The sequence below is a fragment of the Halichondria panicea genome, chromosome 16 (assembly GCF_963675165.1).
Source record: "Halichondria panicea chromosome 16, odHalPani1.1, whole genome shotgun sequence".
Lineage (NCBI taxonomy): Eukaryota > Metazoa > Porifera > Demospongiae > Suberitida > Halichondriidae > Halichondria > Halichondria panicea.
This window is the reverse complement of record NC_087392.1, coordinates 3,133,418-3,149,998: the sequence shown is the minus strand read 5'-3', so window position 1 is coordinate 3,149,998 and position 16,581 is coordinate 3,133,418. Positions and strand designations below refer to the sequence as shown.

Sequence of the window (16,581 nt, the reverse complement as noted above, 5' to 3'; positions counted from 1 at the left end):
TGTTTTTCAGACTCTTGTGTATAATTGGTTCCGTCTCACAAAACCCTCTTCTATGCTACAGAACCATTAATTTTGTTTGCCTCACTTAATGTTTTTTCTTTTACATATAAAAGCTGTTGTATATATACATACTAAATTATGCATCACACAAATACACACAAATACACACATTAGATATAAATCATTATACATGTAGTCTTCACTGTTCTTCCGAATACATATCTTCTATCATCTGAGCATGCTTCTCAACGACCTTCTGGCGACGAACCTTCAGAGTGGGACCTACAAAAAAAACGAGTAATTCAGCACATTAATGTACATAATAATTATATACTGCACTAGCCATGCTGCCCACGCACACTGCAATTGTTGCTGGTGTAATCATTATTATAATTATATAATTATACATAGAAGTGGGTATATACATGCGTTCACAGGCACCATTGGTGTACATGTACAGACCTTGTCAAAATATGTCCGAACTATGAAAGTACAAATAATTCACTCAGTTCTAGGCCCTGATAATCACCCTTTTTTTACCCACTACTCTACTTTTAAAATCCCAACAAATTGTAGGACATAAGCATATAAACACAGCACACAACTGACACAAGGCATAATTCATAATTATCATGACTGTGTTATCTTGCTGACATGCAGAGTAGGCGCGAAGCACTTAACCTTTGCTACTTAGGTCTTTGAGCGGCAGCTAATTCATAAGACTGGCATGCAATTAACACAACGCTAATCAGAGACCTAAGTAAGTGCTTCGCGCCTCCTCTGGCTGACATAAATTGATCCAGAATATTCACCTTCAGCCATTTTCCCCCCGTTAAGACGTCGTTATGCAAAACTTATTGACCAAAAATGGACACTTGATGCCCATTTAGCGTGTGCTCTAGCGAAATGCACAGTATATAATTTTTTAATTATGTCATGTGATTTTGAAATGCGAGTATTGCCTCCGTGGAATTTGGATAGAGCCAGAGTATTGTTACATCTACTCCTTCTTTAAACCTCCAATGTCACAATTAAGTCTCTAACTAATTGACATAATTATTCCAAGAGCACTTTCCCTCCGGATCCTTTAGACACCTATTATCTGAGCCTAATTTATTATTTATTATTTATCAGGGCCTAATGTACACTTATAACAACCTGTTTACCAAGTTCTCCTCCAGGTATAGAAAAGTCCTGCACTAAAAGGCGCCACTTTTTGACAGTTTGGGCATTGGAGGTAGCTTGTCTATTGGCCTTCTCCACTCCTTCATTAATAGCATCAAAAACGATCTTGTCCTTTGTGGTGATCACTTCAGACACTGTGGTGCAGCTCGAGCCCAAATCTTCTAAGTGCTGAATGCAGACAGATGACAGTGTGTCCAGAGGCTCTCCAGAGTCAATGTCAACCTCGCTCTGCAAGAGAGGTAGGGCTAAGAGGAACACATTGGTGCACATGTACACTACCAACCCTATTCTAGTTCTAGCACGTACGGTCCCGCTCCATTACCAAGCTACTCATTACTGAAGACTAAAGGAGGGCATGCACTCACCCCTCAAGCATAAAATTCAATCCTTACCAAAAGAGTGATGAGGCAAGTGAGGTACTTCCTGTGGTCCCCTACAACCATTACATTGTTAACAAATGGCAACTCAGATTTAATGGCGCTCTCAATCATGACCGGAGGGATATTCTCCCCACCAGATGTGATCAGCAACTCTATGATGAGCACACAAAATAAACAGTTGTTTGAAAGATTTAATGTACAGTATACCTTTGATTCTCCCAGTGATATAGAGGAAGCCACTCTCATCAATCCTGCCAATGTCACCGGAGTGTAACCAGCCCTCATCATCAATGGCCTCCTTGGTCTTTTCTTCGTTGTTTAGGTAACCCATGAACACATGTCGACCATAGTAGCAAATCTTCAGTACATAACAGTCATAAATTATAATTATTAAATTCAAATGAAATACCTCGCCATCTCCAGTCAGGTTAGGTTTGTCAATCTTAAGCTTAACGTCCTTCATAACCGCACCAACACTGCCAACTCTCCATCTGCCCTCACTCATCACATTGGTGCTTTGAGGACCACTGCTCTCACTCATTCCTGAGCAAAGAACAATCACATTGTTCATTTCACGGCTGAGTATTCTTACCATAGAGTTCCATAAGAGGCATATCCACTGACATGAAGAATTCATGCACCTCACGACGGAGAGGGGCAGATCCAACTATCAAAAGCTTGAGTCTCTGGAATCCCAACGCTTCCCTTAATTTCTTGAAAAACAGTTTATCTGCAATGCCCCATCCTCTGGGCAGTGGCTCACTAGAGCAATGAGCCATTTGCAGAGTAATCTAAAATTGCACACTAATAATTATTCTAACCTGTTCTGCCTCCGCAGATTTCCCTTGAGACCCTTTTTCATAGACCATTTTCGAATCCGCTTCTTAATTCCCTTGAGCTCAGCCATTCTCTCTTGCATCCTCTCCATGATCTTCTCGTACACACGTGGGACTCCAAAAAAAACTGTAGGCTGAGATTCTTGAAGGTATGTCACCAAAGCACCCTACAAACAGAAGGATGAATTACACCGCAGCAGTCACATGAGCAAAATGTACATAGAGATTGAGATTTGCTATATCACCTTCAGAGCATCTGGCTTTGCAAAATTGACTGTAGCCCCAATCGTGATAGCCATGTAAATGTCAGACATCTGTGTTTACATTTTTTTTATGCATTCACAGGTTTCAAGGTTTGTGTAATTGTATACCTGTGCAGCTGCATGACTTAATGGCAAGTAACTAAGCAAGTGCTCCTCTCCAAAAACAGTGGTTGAGTAGGTATTGACCAGGCACTGACTGGTCCAGGTTATCTACGCATGAAGTAAATGCATGACGTTATGATGTAGTGGTAATTAAACGAGCATGCTGACTATAAAAGTAGTGGTAATTAATCATAAAGATAAATTAGTAGTGCTTACATTGTCATGGCTAAGCATCACCCCCTTAGGCTTTCCTGTGGTACCAGACTGCAGAAAATTAGTCAGGGGATAGTGTGTTAATTATTATTATCGTACTGTGTAGATGAGCAGGGCACACTGATTAGGCTTCATTGCAGCCATCTTGTCGTTGATGACACTATTCTCAATGTCTTTCCCCAGCTCCATGAACTGCTCCCACTGACAAACAAAAAATTAAAGGACACACATTAGCTGTTGAGTTATAATTATTGTGGGCATATACTCACATCATACGTGTTCTCATATTCCTGGCTCAGTTTCCCAGTGTATTGGACAATTGCCTTCAAATGCGGCAGCTGATCTCGAACCTGTGCACACATACAGCCTCGTGGTTAACTATAGTCAAAATCGCTTGTATACGTTAACTTACCTGCAGTATCTTGTCCAACTGCTTCTGGTTCTCAACCACTATGATATTGGCTTTGCAATTGTGAGCAACATATTGACAGGCCTCAGGGTTGTTTGTGGTGTAGATTCCAGTTGGTAATCCCCTGTAATCGACACGATAATTTTACATGAATGATTAGTAATGTGGGTGCTCACCCTGCCAACATCGATCCTAAATCGGCAATAAGCCATTTCGGACTGTTGTAGCCGATGATTGAGACTCCATGAAATGGTTCCAGCCCAAGCTACAAGCAACATTAATTTTTTTATAGCAGGTAGAGTATGCTATGTACTGCACTAAAATTAATCATGAATACATTAATCTGGCCATGATTGGAATTCCACTAATCACGTGAGTATTTCGCATGGAATTTAAAATACTAATCTTGGACCAGGCCAGCTATTATCTCTACTGATATTTTGAGGGCAAAAAATTTGAGTGACTCGTAAAAACTGACCTTAATAATTAATTAACTAAGATCACGCAGTCCTTTTATTGGTACTTAGGGCGTAGCTATGAATAAAATTAATCGTAAGTGGGCGGAAAACTGCAAGGCTTAGTTATAGTAACTTGATTTTTGGTGTGTTCCTGGCTAATGCGGGCTTGACTATTTGGCTTACTAGTCACTAATTAACCTATATTCATTGATGAGCCACGCCTTCAACACTTGAATGCTGAGTTTGAAAAGTGAACAAAACCCCAAAACCCTTATAGCTATTTCAATCCAAATTTGTATATCACAGAAATAGCCCACCAATTTGATTGTAATACAAAATGTGGATAAAGAACAAATTACAATCTCAGCAAAAAAACAAAAAAAGTTATGCTAATCCAGCATGTGGCAAGTTTTGAGGGGGGTTATTAAAGCTGATCCGGGAGCAGAACGCTGGTCGTTAAAAGAAGACCGTATTACTAGAATGTTTTGCGAGCATCAAACATATGCGAACCTAGCGATGGTTGATCAGTTCGTAACAATAAAATTCTATTTTGTTACTAGTAATTCGCAACAATAAAATTCTATTTTGTTACTAGTAAATACACACGATCTTTGCCAGAACACAATAGTTAGACCGCAAAGGGTAAACTTTCTGCTGATTTGGCTCATTTGCAAAGGTTTTTCACCAGCAAAATATTCTAGTAAACCGGTAAGCGAGGTGGGCATTATTAACTTAACCTTGTAACTTGTCAACAAGGGCCGGCAGTATTGGTCCTACCTACTAGTTTGTAGTCCATCACAAAGGGCAGTGAGTGAAAGCAAGAGACTTGCCATACTATGTTGAAAACCATGGCAAAGACATTTTTCCTTTTGACAAGAGCTGGGCCTGTTCTGCAAGGAGAGTGGGGCCTTATTGTGAAGCAGACGATGTATACGTTAATCGGAACAACTTAAACTTGCAGTAGCTAGCTAGCTAGATAATCTATGGCTAGATTTCAGTTACTTAAGAGCACACACGGAGCTAAATTACGGTATTAAACTTATACGGGGAAATATGACAGGAAATGAAGTGTGAAGAATCTCTGCTTTGGTTTCCGGTTCCTGCCACGCCCAGATACAATCAATACCAGGCCGTATTTTTCAACTTTGTTCTATTAAAAAAAAATCAGCCTGGGACCGAGGCTAAGCTATATTCAGAGCTACAATACTGTTTACATTAATTTGTATAAATAACATTAGTGGTCTATTACATGTCTACATGTGCACACTAGAACTAGTTTCTGTACAATAATTTATTATGTATAATGGACAAAAGTTAATCTTAAGTCACATGTGTATACCAGCGTACTACATGCACAATAAACTGCTAAACCTTTTCTTGCAAACTTGCTCACTGACAAATGCATCACTTTCTAGTGGGCGTATTCTCGAGGCAAAATAGCCTGTGCAGGCCCGGAACTTTCACTCAAAAGTGGGGGTGGGCGTATTTTCGGACGTGGGCGTAATCTCGGTAGAGTACGGTATAATAAAATATTTATCACAAGTTTGAAAAGAAGTAGCTACATGTAGATGTCGTATGACAGCCAGGCCAGGCCCACCTAAGAAGGAGATAGCAAGTAATTAGTGTGCTTTGTGAAAGTGAAACAAATCTGCTGTTTTGTTTGGAAACTGGTGCAAAATATTCTGAATATCCTTGTACAAAAACAGATATACCCAGTCCATCCACCAACCCACTTGGTGAGTCAGCGGTATTTGGTGCAACTTTTTTGCATGCCAACGCTTTTGCCAGGACTAGTTTTAAGTTATGAATTTCTGTAAACTCAGGACCTTCATAATAATTTACTACATGTTAGGAAAACTAACCTTCAGAAAAGACTTGGCTGCCTTAATGACCATACCATAGTACTCTGAGTACGTGATAACCTTCCATTCTTGACTATCTTTGTACCTGAGTGCAGCATGGTCAGGAATCTTGGCAACAGTATTTTTGAATATTTGACCAAAAGTGGTCGGTTCAACTCCCGTAAGTCCTTCTGATTCCAAAACAATATCAATTCTCTCAGATGGATCAGTTGTTCGGAAACACGTGCGTGTTGGAATTTCTTCTTTGGGGACTGCAAGTCGTTCAGTGCCCATGGTGAGCCCCTGTTGAGCTGATGGTACATTGTCTGGTAGGTGTGCACAATCAGAGGTGATCACTGCTTCTGTTTAAAAAGAGTGTTCATAATGAGTTGGGTAAATGGTGAACAGAAGCCTTGGGATGCAATTATACAACAACTAGAGCACTTCAGCAAGGTGTGGTTACATAGCATACGTTATAACTAAAGGAGAGCTGTAGAAATGTAGTAATAAAGAATAAAGAAATGCGGCAAGTTGCCAACAATTAAAAAATATTCAGTTTCCGGATAAATAACGGTATCGCTCCAATTTTATGTCATGCACACGACTATAGTGTCGATCAGCAAACCTAGCAAAGAAATAACTTGTACAGTTTAGTTTTTAGTGTCCATTGACAATTGCTGAGCGTTGAACGTTCTATAACAAACGTGCAAGCTTCAACTTTCTAGCATAATTTGGCTCACAGCTATTACTAGTAATGGTATTAATTTAGCAGCCAGACTCAGAACACAGACAGACCAACACTTGACATGTACATGTAGATCTACCTGCCATTTTTGTTTTTTCAGCACAGGCAAAGTTAGGTTACACAGGGTGAGGCTTATACAGGAATGTAGCAAGCAAACTAAATCAAAATAATTATTTATATTCAATAACCTATCTAGGTATGTTAATAACTTAAGAAGGTCTACTCTAATCTTAGCGCCGGATTGAACAGCCTAATTCTCCAATTGTGCACCTAATGAAATGCAGTCACCACTCTAAATGAAGCGGTATCTGAAGCTCACAAAATATTCTCCGTTCTAAATTTGGGTAAACAAATTTGGTGCTTTTAAAGACTTTTTACGATACGTTTCTAGTTTATTATCAGCACTGTATTATTAAGGAGTTAAAAAATTCCATTCCCAAATGTTCATGAAATTTGCCCATTATTAAAAATTTAACCAAGTGAAATTTAGTCACTTCAACACTTAAAGTTAACACACAAAACAGAGCATCGACTAAATTTAGGTTGCTAGGCAACCAAAACACATTCAATATGAACCTTATCAACAATAATTTAATTTTTAGCACACTGTCTAGTGGATTTCTTAGCACATGAGGCGTGCCGTGCAGTAAAATTAATCCGATGGCAAAAAGAAGCGCACATACATTTTTTGAGAGTGGTAAAAATTAAACCAGAATTATTATTGGTAAGGTTTTATATTGAATGTGTTTTGGTTGCCTAGCAACCTAAATTTGGTCGATGCTGTGTTTTGTGTGTTAACTTTAAGTGTTGAAGTGACTATATTTCACTGGGTTAAATTTTTAATAATGGGCAAATGTCATGAACATTGGGTGGAATTTTTAGGAATAATAATTATATAGGACATGTTCCAGATAGGCTCCAGGATAAGCAGCAGCGAATTTGAACAGCACCTTTGCTAACAACCAAAAAACTCATTAGGAGACGCTACAGTTGCAAAATTCAAAGTGAAGATATGTCTCTAAAGCAGGGTGGGGAGATTCCAGACACAATAACTAGTATGGAAGGAGCCATTTACACTTGACACTTAGTAGTGTAACAAGAAAATCCGCATAAAGATTTAGTCCATGATAATATGCAAAATTTCTGTAGCTTCACTCACTGTTGACTACAAGAAAACTGTTTCTAAAAGACCCTTTACTGCTCACGCACAAATAATTTTTAGACATGTTCTTTATACCATAATTTTATAGCGGGAAATTTTCGCTATTTGGCTCCTCAGCAGAAATGTTTGTGGGTTCTATAATATTCGTGTTTCAATGCCAGGAAAGCACACCCACCAATAGTTTGCTCAGGAGCTTTCTTGGTCCAAGTGTTGTGCATTTGACGTCCCTTGCTGCAGTTGCAAGCTCTTCTTGGATAAAATATATCTAAACCACGCCCATGGACATCTTGTTGGAGAGCAGCTTCCGTGTTTCTGCCGTCACTTCAGAGTCTTAGTATCGTCAAACATGGTTCCTTTCTGTTTGCTTAACTTGAAAAACACCTTGAAAACTGTGCATGCCTGCCTGGGGCTGTATGTTATTATGCCTCGGTGCGCATGCGCAGACGAGGAATACGGTGTGTCTGTGTGTGGATTGCTACAGCTGCTCAAGGATTAATGAATTGCAAGTAAGAGTTTCCATAGGCATTCTAGTAACGTTTTTTTAATGCTTTGTTCTTGTAGTTTTGCTTAGTTATATTTGGAATGTCATTGAAGCCTTTTAAGAAGCGTGCGTAGCAAAACTTGTCCATGGAGTGTTGCTACTCCACTTAGTAGTTAACCCTCGTGCGCATGCGTAAGCTAGGTATACGATAGTGTGTTTTGTGTGCGTGTTTGTCTGTGTAGACTGCTACAGCTGCTCTAGGATCAATGAAGTGCCAGTAAGAGTTTCTATAGGCTTCTCTAGTCATATTTTAATTCTGAAAGTAATCGTTCGGATTTTGATGGCAATACTGCACTTTTTCAAGAGGCCACCATTGTCTAACGGTTTGCAGTCAGACCTTAAACCAGAGCTGTACATAGTTTACTAGTTGTAGATTACGGTCATGCATTGTACATGTAGCTAGCAGTTTAGAGCCTTCTGTTGATACGAGAGAGAGAGAGTTCGAAGAATCGTCGCGATGTTCAAACTAAATCTGTTCCAAAAGTTGAGGAAGCTTTTTGTTGGCCGTGAGTTCAGACTTGAATAGAGCCTTACCTAGTCTATACCTAGGTACTATCAGCTTAGTGCTCTGAGTCTGAGCCGCTTGTCCTCGAGAACAAGCGTTTGAAAATAGCATTTGTTCGATGACCAGTGGTTTACTCTATAGATTTACCAACAATTCTAGCTGCTTCATCCCACTACCCGCTTCATTCCACTACTGAAAGTACATTAGGCAATCATTATCTAGAGTCTGTAATGAAACAGAGAAACTATTGAATGCATAAATACTGTGCTTTGGAAAGTAGCGTGACTTCCTGTCTGAAACGCGTGCTCAATAATGACAATTTGGGCAGAAACATTATTGCTGCCTCGAGGTAAGTGGCGGCTCCAGGTGCTTGGATTGGTCAGTAATACCAAGCAGGAAGAGTCACATTACTTAATTCAAAGATGTTTCGCTCTCTCTCTCTTTTTATTATGGACTCTTATTATAATTATAATTATTTCAAGCGAAGCGAGGCTCTAATCGTGTCACATTGAGATTTTGGAGGAAAAAAGACAACGACAACAACGTTGGACACAATCGAACTAGGAACTAGTGGCTCTGGCTGCAGCAGACTGTAACGGTTTGACTTCAAAGTTGGAGGACGTGTTGGTGATTATACGGAGGACACTTGAGCTCCATTCTACAGCTCAGAAGGCCCTTTTTCAAGCGTTCTGTTCTTAAGCTAGACAATGGTTCTTACAGTGACATTTCGATCATACCTACAATCGTTATAGCTCCGCCCAGCATTATTGATCAGATTATTGATCAGAGTGCAATGATGAACATGCGTAGCGAGGCTGCACCCCTAGTGTATTTTTATCTGATCAGAGTGATGAATATGCGTAGCAAGGTTGCACCCTAGTCCTAGTATATCAGGGTAAATTCCAGGACCAGAATCCCTACAATTTAGATATACATGTACATACCCACCCGTACCGGTACCCACCTTCAACAGCTTCAGAGCTGACATTTTCAGCCATTTTCAGTTAGTCCAGAAGAAACAACAAGAGAGGTACACGGTGGCTCTGAGGTCTACAAAGGCGTACGTACCTACAGACTGGAGACCTGACCGTACCGAAGGACCACTTAATATAGAGGTTATGCAGATCAGAGATAAAGTAAGGAAATTACTATTATCTATTACTCTATCTCTGAGTAAGGAAAGGGATTGGTAACAGTCGAAAAAATGTGACTCTGTGATGCGCTACGTCATCGACTTATCGGACAGCAAAAAATTATTATTTTGGAAATTGTCCGGGTACAGATATTTATACAGCATGCGAAGTGTCCAAGCAAGCAGCTGCGTGCGAGCTAATAGACCAGTGTGCGACTGAATAGTTGCACTAGCTATCTAAAACTAGCTACTCAAAGCTATCTAACTGCAGCACTCTAAGTCTTGTCTTACTTACCGTCTGTGAATGGTGAATGTAACTCAACTTTTCAAAGTATTGTCCGGATATTTAGAACAAATGTAATATTAAAGCACTGGAGTGTCCGTTGTATTAGAACAACAAAAATTGTAATTAGAGGTGTCCGATAAATTAGAAGATATACGGTACTCTATCCCACCCCTTGTGATGACACATTCTGATCACGTGCTGTGGTTTAGTAGTACATTTACTACTGTCCATTGTTTGCTCGAGTACGGTAGCTAGCTAGCTGTTGATTGTCTAGGAACCTACGCGAGAGAATCTATATCATGGCTGATCAACAAGAAAATAATGTTTTTCCAGAATCAAGTAAGTTTTGCAAAGCCAAAAGAGTGTGTCTTTATTGTGTTTATGCTCTCCAGCTGCTGAACCAACTGTTGATGAAGTACCTGCTTCTACAGAACCACTCGAGGAGCCCAGTCCAGAAGCAGAACCAACGAAGGACCCAACTCCTGAGCCAGAAGCAGCCAAAGATCCCACCCCTGAGCCAGAAGTAACCAAAGATCCCACCCCCCCTGAGCCAGAAGCAGCCAAAGATCCCACCCCTGAGCCAGAAATAACCAAAGATCCCACCCCCCCTGAGCCAGAAGTAACCAAAGATCCCACCCCCCCTGAGCCAGAAGCAGCAAATGATCCCACCCCTGAACCAGAAGCAGCCAAAGACCCCACTCCTGAACCAGAACCCGCTAAAGAACCTACTCTTGAACCTCAACCGCCGAAGAATCCAGCTATAGAGACAGAAGAAGTGATTCAACCCCCAGCAGCCGAGGTCACTTTGGCAACTATCGAGGTTACAGTTGGTGAAGAAGAGGTAAAGGAGAAGCCCAAGCCATCAGTGACTATTCGAACAAAGATACGCACCACCAACCCTGCTGATGGTGTGGATATTGCTATGGGTGAAGAGGGAATTGCAAGCGACGATCCTCTCACCATTCCTGAGGTCTTCAAAATTTCTGTTGAAAGGTACGGGGAAAGAAATGCCCTAGGATACAAAGAGGGAGATGAGTGGAAGTTCATCAATTACAAAGAGTACTACCAGTTGGTTGTCTCGGCTGCCAAGTCATTCATCAAGGTGAGTATAAAGAAGGAATATGTCTGGCTTTTCTCTATGTGTTGTCTTCTTGCGTGGCTATTTTTGCCTACTGCTAGCAAAATTAATGTAGAGAGCCTCAGATATATTGGTTCTGCATGAGTTTAGGATTCAATATCAAATTTAGACTCAGTAAGTATAAAGATGAAAACTATGCAAAGTGGAGTAATGCCTGGTAAAATAATTTAACAAGGGATGACTCACTCGTTTGTTATTCCTATAGGTACTAATACGCTGGTGTTAGCATTAATTAATCATTAAATTTTGTGCCACATTAGAATGGAATGTTTGAATATACTTTGAGCCTAAAGTTAATGCACATCTCAGTTACCACTACTATAATTATGCCTTGGGACGTACATGTGGCCGCAGGAGGTATACGATAAAGCTGCCAGTGTGTGTGTCTGGCTATTCCAGCTGTAACTTCTCAATGGTTTCAATGCGAGTACGACTAAGCTTCTATAGGCTTCTAGCCATGTTTTCTTGGTTTTGAATCTTGGATGTGCCAAATAAAGCTGCTTTCTCGAGTTCTGGCTAATTATTGAAGACTGTGCAGTCTCTTGAGAATCATGCGCAGTAATATAGAACTATTGGCATTTCACTAGAGTAGTGCTAGCTCATTGACAGGAAATGCAATGACATAATATGATGTCATACGTGCTAGCTACTACACTTTATCCATCAAGATGACCTTTCCACTCTGCAAAATCACTGTCTCCTCCCATACACTTTGAATACTGTTTGAGCGCAAGAAACATGCATTGAGTTATTTTGCTCCGCAGGTGCTTGAATGATTTTTGTATGTACTTTCTCAGCTTGGCCTTGAAGATTTCCGTGGAGTGGGTATACTTGGGTTCAACTCAAAGGAGTATGTCATAGCCAACTTGGGTGCCATCTTTGCTGGGTGAGTGCTTATTTTAGGTGTTTTCACCTGTGTGTAATGCATGTAAGTGTAGTTGTCATCCTTTGTGCACTTTTCAGTGGGCTTGCGTTTGGAATCTATGCCACCAGCAATGCTGATGCCTGTCAATATATTGCTCAGAATTGTCAAGCCAATATCCTTGTTGTGGAGAACCAGAAACAGTTAGACAAAATACTTCAGGTAAGATAGTCATTGTTACACAAACAATACAGTAACTAGTTTACCATTGGGCTGGTGTGTGTGCTCAGTTTCGAGATCAGCTGCCGAATTTGAAGGCAATTGTCCAATACACTGGGAAATTGAGTCAGGAGTACGAGAACACCTATGATGTGAGTATGCCCACACAAAAATTAAAACTCAACACCTGTGTATCTTTTTCAGTGGGAGCAATTCATGGAGCTGGGGAAGGACATTGAGAATAGTGTCATTGAGGACAAAATCGCTGCCATGAAGCCCAATCAGTGTGCTACTCTTGTCTACACTGTAAGGAATTTATTAATGCATTCATCTTTATGTGTGTGAAGATATTGCCTTGTCTTGTCCATTCACTAAAATTAATATGGTTTCTCATGCCCACAGTCCGGCACAACTGGCAATCCGAAGGGAGTTATGCTAAGTCATGACAATGTGAGCCTCGCACAGAAGTGAGTGCACATGGTAATGATTGTTTTTGTTTGCAGGTTTTGTGGGCAGCCAAATCACTCAAGATACACACTCTTCCGAATTCGGATGAGCAACATGTCGTGGTCAGCTACCTACCTCTGAGCCACATTGCTGCTCAGGTTTCGGACATCTATTTGGCTGTTTACTTTGGAGGCAAAGTGTGCTTTGCTCAGCCCGATGCACTGAAGGGCTCACTTGTGGTCACTCTCCGTGAGGCCCAGCCCACCCTCTTCTTTGGGGTGCCCCGGTACGTATTGCTGATAAGAGAGCAGTCTAGAAAACAGCTCTGTCGTAATTTATCTCTAGTTCCTATACTGTTTAGTGTCAGTTCAATGAACTACTCACTAATAATCAACTGCGTTGTATGAAACAAAAAGGCACTATTCTCAATGAACATCAAATTCAGGCTGCCAAACCCTGTAGGAAACGTACCGCACAAAACGTCACAAAGGAGTTTGACTGCCTGGACCTAATGCTCATTGATAGTGTGACGTGTACCTTCTTGTTCCATACAAACACAGTGCATGCATGTGAGGTAGTTTAGTGCTTTATTAAATTGATTGAACTTGACAGCGAAGGATATTACAGTAGAACCTCGATTATCCGGACACCTTGGTTCCAGAAGCAGGCTGGATAAGTGAATATGCCGGATAATCAAATAGATAAACCACGCCTTGATCCACCCACTTTATTGATAAACAGCAGTGCCACATGGTTGTCTGCGCATGCGCAGAAGATAAGCAGGCATGTCTCCATGGTAAACAGCTGCAACGCGCATGCGCGTTTTAGGGAAACGCCCATTTTCTGATCTGATAACAAGAAAACTGCCAAGCCGGATAATCGAGGTTCCGGATAATGGAGGGCCGGATAATCGAGGTTCTACTGTATTATGACACGGACCTACATGTATTGGGGGGATTAATTACTTAGCATACTTTTTAGCAACAATCGCGATCGATCATTTCCCACTCCATTACCAAATTCTGCACAACTCTAAATAGTCAAAACTAAGTTGCATTAAATGTTAGTAGCTATTACATTAGTAGCACCATTCAAACCTACCACATTTTGTATGTACAAGACTCCTTGGACATTTCATCTCATGTGCCACTGGATTAGGATAGTCTGCTCTTAAAGCCACTAGAGAAGTTTTGTTTATTTGTGTGCTCACTTTTGCTGAAGCGTGACATTAATTATAATAAATGTAAGTTAATTGTGCGTAACTAAAATCAATGAGAAAGGCCTTTAGGAACAATAATTTCACATACATTTGTATCTGGATCGATTTAGCGTGACTAGTTAGCTTATTCGTAGTTTTTTTATGCGACAGAATACTACAAGCAAAGGGATCACCAAAAATCATTTTTGAGTTATCAATTACAAAGCAGATTGTGAGTTTCATTTTGTTTTTACAGTGTATGGGAGAAATTTGCAGCTGCTATTCAGAATGCAGGCGCTCAGACTACTGGAATCAAGAAGGCACTTGGCTCATGGGCAAGAGGGAAAAGTTTGCGTGGCTTTAAGAACATTCAAAAGAAGTAAGTCGTGTAGGCAGCCATTACATGTGAGAGGGCTGTACCGCTAATACAGCTCAAAACTGTATAGCTTTGTATCACGTTGTCAAGGTTATAAACATGTACTAAAAGTCATACAGTCCCTTCCTTGTTTTATTACACAGTAGGGGTCGTCGTGTTATACAACACATAATTATTCTGAGAATCCTTGTGTTTTATGCAATAATTATACAGGGAACTCGCCCTCGTGCTGGTGCCTGTATAATTATTACCCGTCTCATGCTATATCTATTACTTACTGCACGAAGGCACGGCATCATAACCTACTTAACCCGCAGTTATAATGAGTTTCACATACATGTACCTGCCTTGCGTTGCAATTACCAGCGTTTCAACAGCCATTTTTAAAAATGTGACAGGAACTTTAATTCTACTGCTTTTCACATTTGTACGACACTTCTCTAATTGTGTGGCATGCTATAATATATAGCCCTCAGTGCTTAATATAATTATGATTGTTAATTCAAGTGGTGGTTATTTTTTTAGTGAGTCAGTTCCATGGGGCTGGACAATTGCCTCGAAGCTACTGAAGCGGGTTAGAGAGGTCCTGGGTCTCCAGCATTGCCAGGTGATGCTCACTGGAGCAGCTCCAATTCACATAGACGTGTTGGAGTTTTTTATGTCTGTTGGCCTGCCTATTCTGGAGGTTTATGGAATGAGTGAGAATTCTGGGCCACACACTTGTAATATAATTGGAAAGTGGAAGCCTGGCAGTGTTGGAGTGACATGTCCTGGCTGCAAAACGAAGATTGACAACCCAGATGCAGATGGAGAGGGAGAAGTGGGTTATGAATGTCAATCATCAGCTGTTACAATGCTCTACTATGTTAGATTTGCATGTCTGGTCGGCATGTGTTCATGGGTTACCTCAACAATGAGGAGAAGACCAAGAGCACCATCGATGATGAGGGATGGCTGCACACTGGGGACATTGGCAAGGTTGACGAGGAAGGTTTCCTCTCTATTACAGGGAGAATCAAAGGTAAAAACACAATCAGTAAAATTCTTTTATTTATGCTTGGAACCATCATTTCAGAGCTGATCATCACATCTGGTGGAGAGAACATGGCCCCAGTTCCAGTGGAAGATCGTATTAAGCAGGCAGCTCCATTCCTTAGCAATGTCGTTATGATTGGAGACAAGAGGAAATTTGTCTCCTGTCTTGCCACTCTCAAGGTACAATACCGCTCTGTTAAGTGCATTAGTGTGTGTGTGTGTGTGTGTGGTGTTCTCAAAGTAGTCCCTCTCAGTGTGTGATGGATCCTGACAGTGGGGAGCCTACAGACGATCTAGATGTCAGTGCCATTAAGATAATATCTGGATTGGGGTCAAAGTGCACCAAAGTTTCAGAGGTGATTGAACAGAAGGATGAAGTTGTGTTTGCAGCCATACAGCAAGCTCTGACCAAGGCCAATGAGAAAGCTGTCTCCAATGCCCAGAAGGTTAAACTTAACAGTGTGACTAATTGTTGCAGTAATTAATTTTAAGCCAATCTGATTTGGTTGTCGAGTACAAGTGAAACATTTTTGATCAAGATCTTCCTGCAGGTTCAAAAGTTCACTCTGCTTGATCGTGACTTTTCTATTCCTGGCGGAGAACTTGGTGAGGTCTTCATACGCAAACAACACTTTTTGTACCAGTAAATTTAGTGAATTAATATTTTGTATTTCGGCCACCACCATTCATGCAAATCACTGACCCACACACACACAGGCCCCACTCTGAAGCTCAAGAGACATGTGGTTACCAAGAAATATGTTGAGCAGATTGACCTTATGTATGAATAGAAAGAGACACCACCCAGCACAGCCTGTTAAACAGTAAAATTAATGTTGAGTAATTATGTCTATATAATTATAGCATGCAGAGACTGTAGACAAAATTAAGGTAGAAGTGTATAATAATTGTATATTGTCTTGTATTCTACGAAGTTCGGATAAGAAGTATTAAATAATTATTATTGTGCATTGGGCATGCATAATTTTTTATGACGTGTTCACTATATATAAAGTACGTACTAGCCTCGGTCCCAGGCCAAGATTTCGCTTTTATAGCGAAAACTCGGCCTGGGATTGATGCTAGGTACGTACATGTAGCCAGCTGTGGGTCAAAATTATAATTATTGTGATTGTCCTGTTTTTAATAATTATAGCTCCACAAGTCATAAGATAACCCAAATAATTTACGACTTTAAAGAAGCCTGCAGTAGACGTACTCTATAATTATATTACAATTATATAATAT

At 40.5% G+C, this 16,581-nt stretch overlaps 2 protein-coding genes across 3 annotated transcripts; one reads left to right on the top strand and one right to left on the bottom strand.

The window, feature by feature from the left end:
* Window positions 1-89: 89 nt before the first annotated feature.
* Window positions 90-9,882, bottom strand: LOC135350436 (long-chain-fatty-acid--CoA ligase ACSBG2-like). Of its 2 annotated transcripts, none has more exons than XM_064549218.1 (16): window positions 9,605-9,882; window positions 5,709-6,049; window positions 3,565-3,653; window positions 3,392-3,512; window positions 3,249-3,329; window positions 3,079-3,180; window positions 2,983-3,030; window positions 2,773-2,874; window positions 2,647-2,715; window positions 2,387-2,568; window positions 2,158-2,327; window positions 1,975-2,108; window positions 1,773-1,923; window positions 1,578-1,717; window positions 1,167-1,413; window positions 90-282 (listed from the first exon to the last, which is right to left on the bottom strand). In XM_064549218.1, the coding sequence occupies exons 1-16, from the start codon at window positions 9,636-9,638 to the stop codon at window positions 200-202; spliced, it is 2,094 nt and encodes a 697-aa protein (XP_064405288.1). In that variant the 5' UTR covers window positions 9,639-9,882; the 3' UTR covers window positions 90-199. The 2 variants fall into 2 exon arrangements, with proteins under 2 accessions (XP_064405288.1, XP_064405286.1); XM_064549216.1 differs by lacking the exon at window positions 9,605-9,882 and adding an exon at window positions 7,770-9,555.
* Window positions 9,883-10,235: 353 nt separating this feature from the next.
* LOC135350435 (long-chain-fatty-acid--CoA ligase ACSBG2-like) lies at window positions 10,236-16,294 on the top strand. Its single transcript, XM_064549215.1, has 15 exons — window positions 10,236-10,397; window positions 10,451-11,160; window positions 11,994-12,082; window positions 12,160-12,280; window positions 12,349-12,429; window positions 12,482-12,583; window positions 12,680-12,727; window positions 12,781-13,010; window positions 14,179-14,301; window positions 14,824-15,118; window positions 15,169-15,319; window positions 15,374-15,513; window positions 15,588-15,779; window positions 15,885-15,939; window positions 16,051-16,294. The coding sequence occupies exons 1-15, from the start codon at window positions 10,358-10,360 to the stop codon at window positions 16,122-16,124; spliced, it is 2,451 nt and encodes an 816-aa protein (XP_064405285.1). The 5' UTR covers window positions 10,236-10,357; the 3' UTR covers window positions 16,125-16,294.
* The last annotated feature ends 287 nt before the right edge of the window (window positions 16,295-16,581 follow it).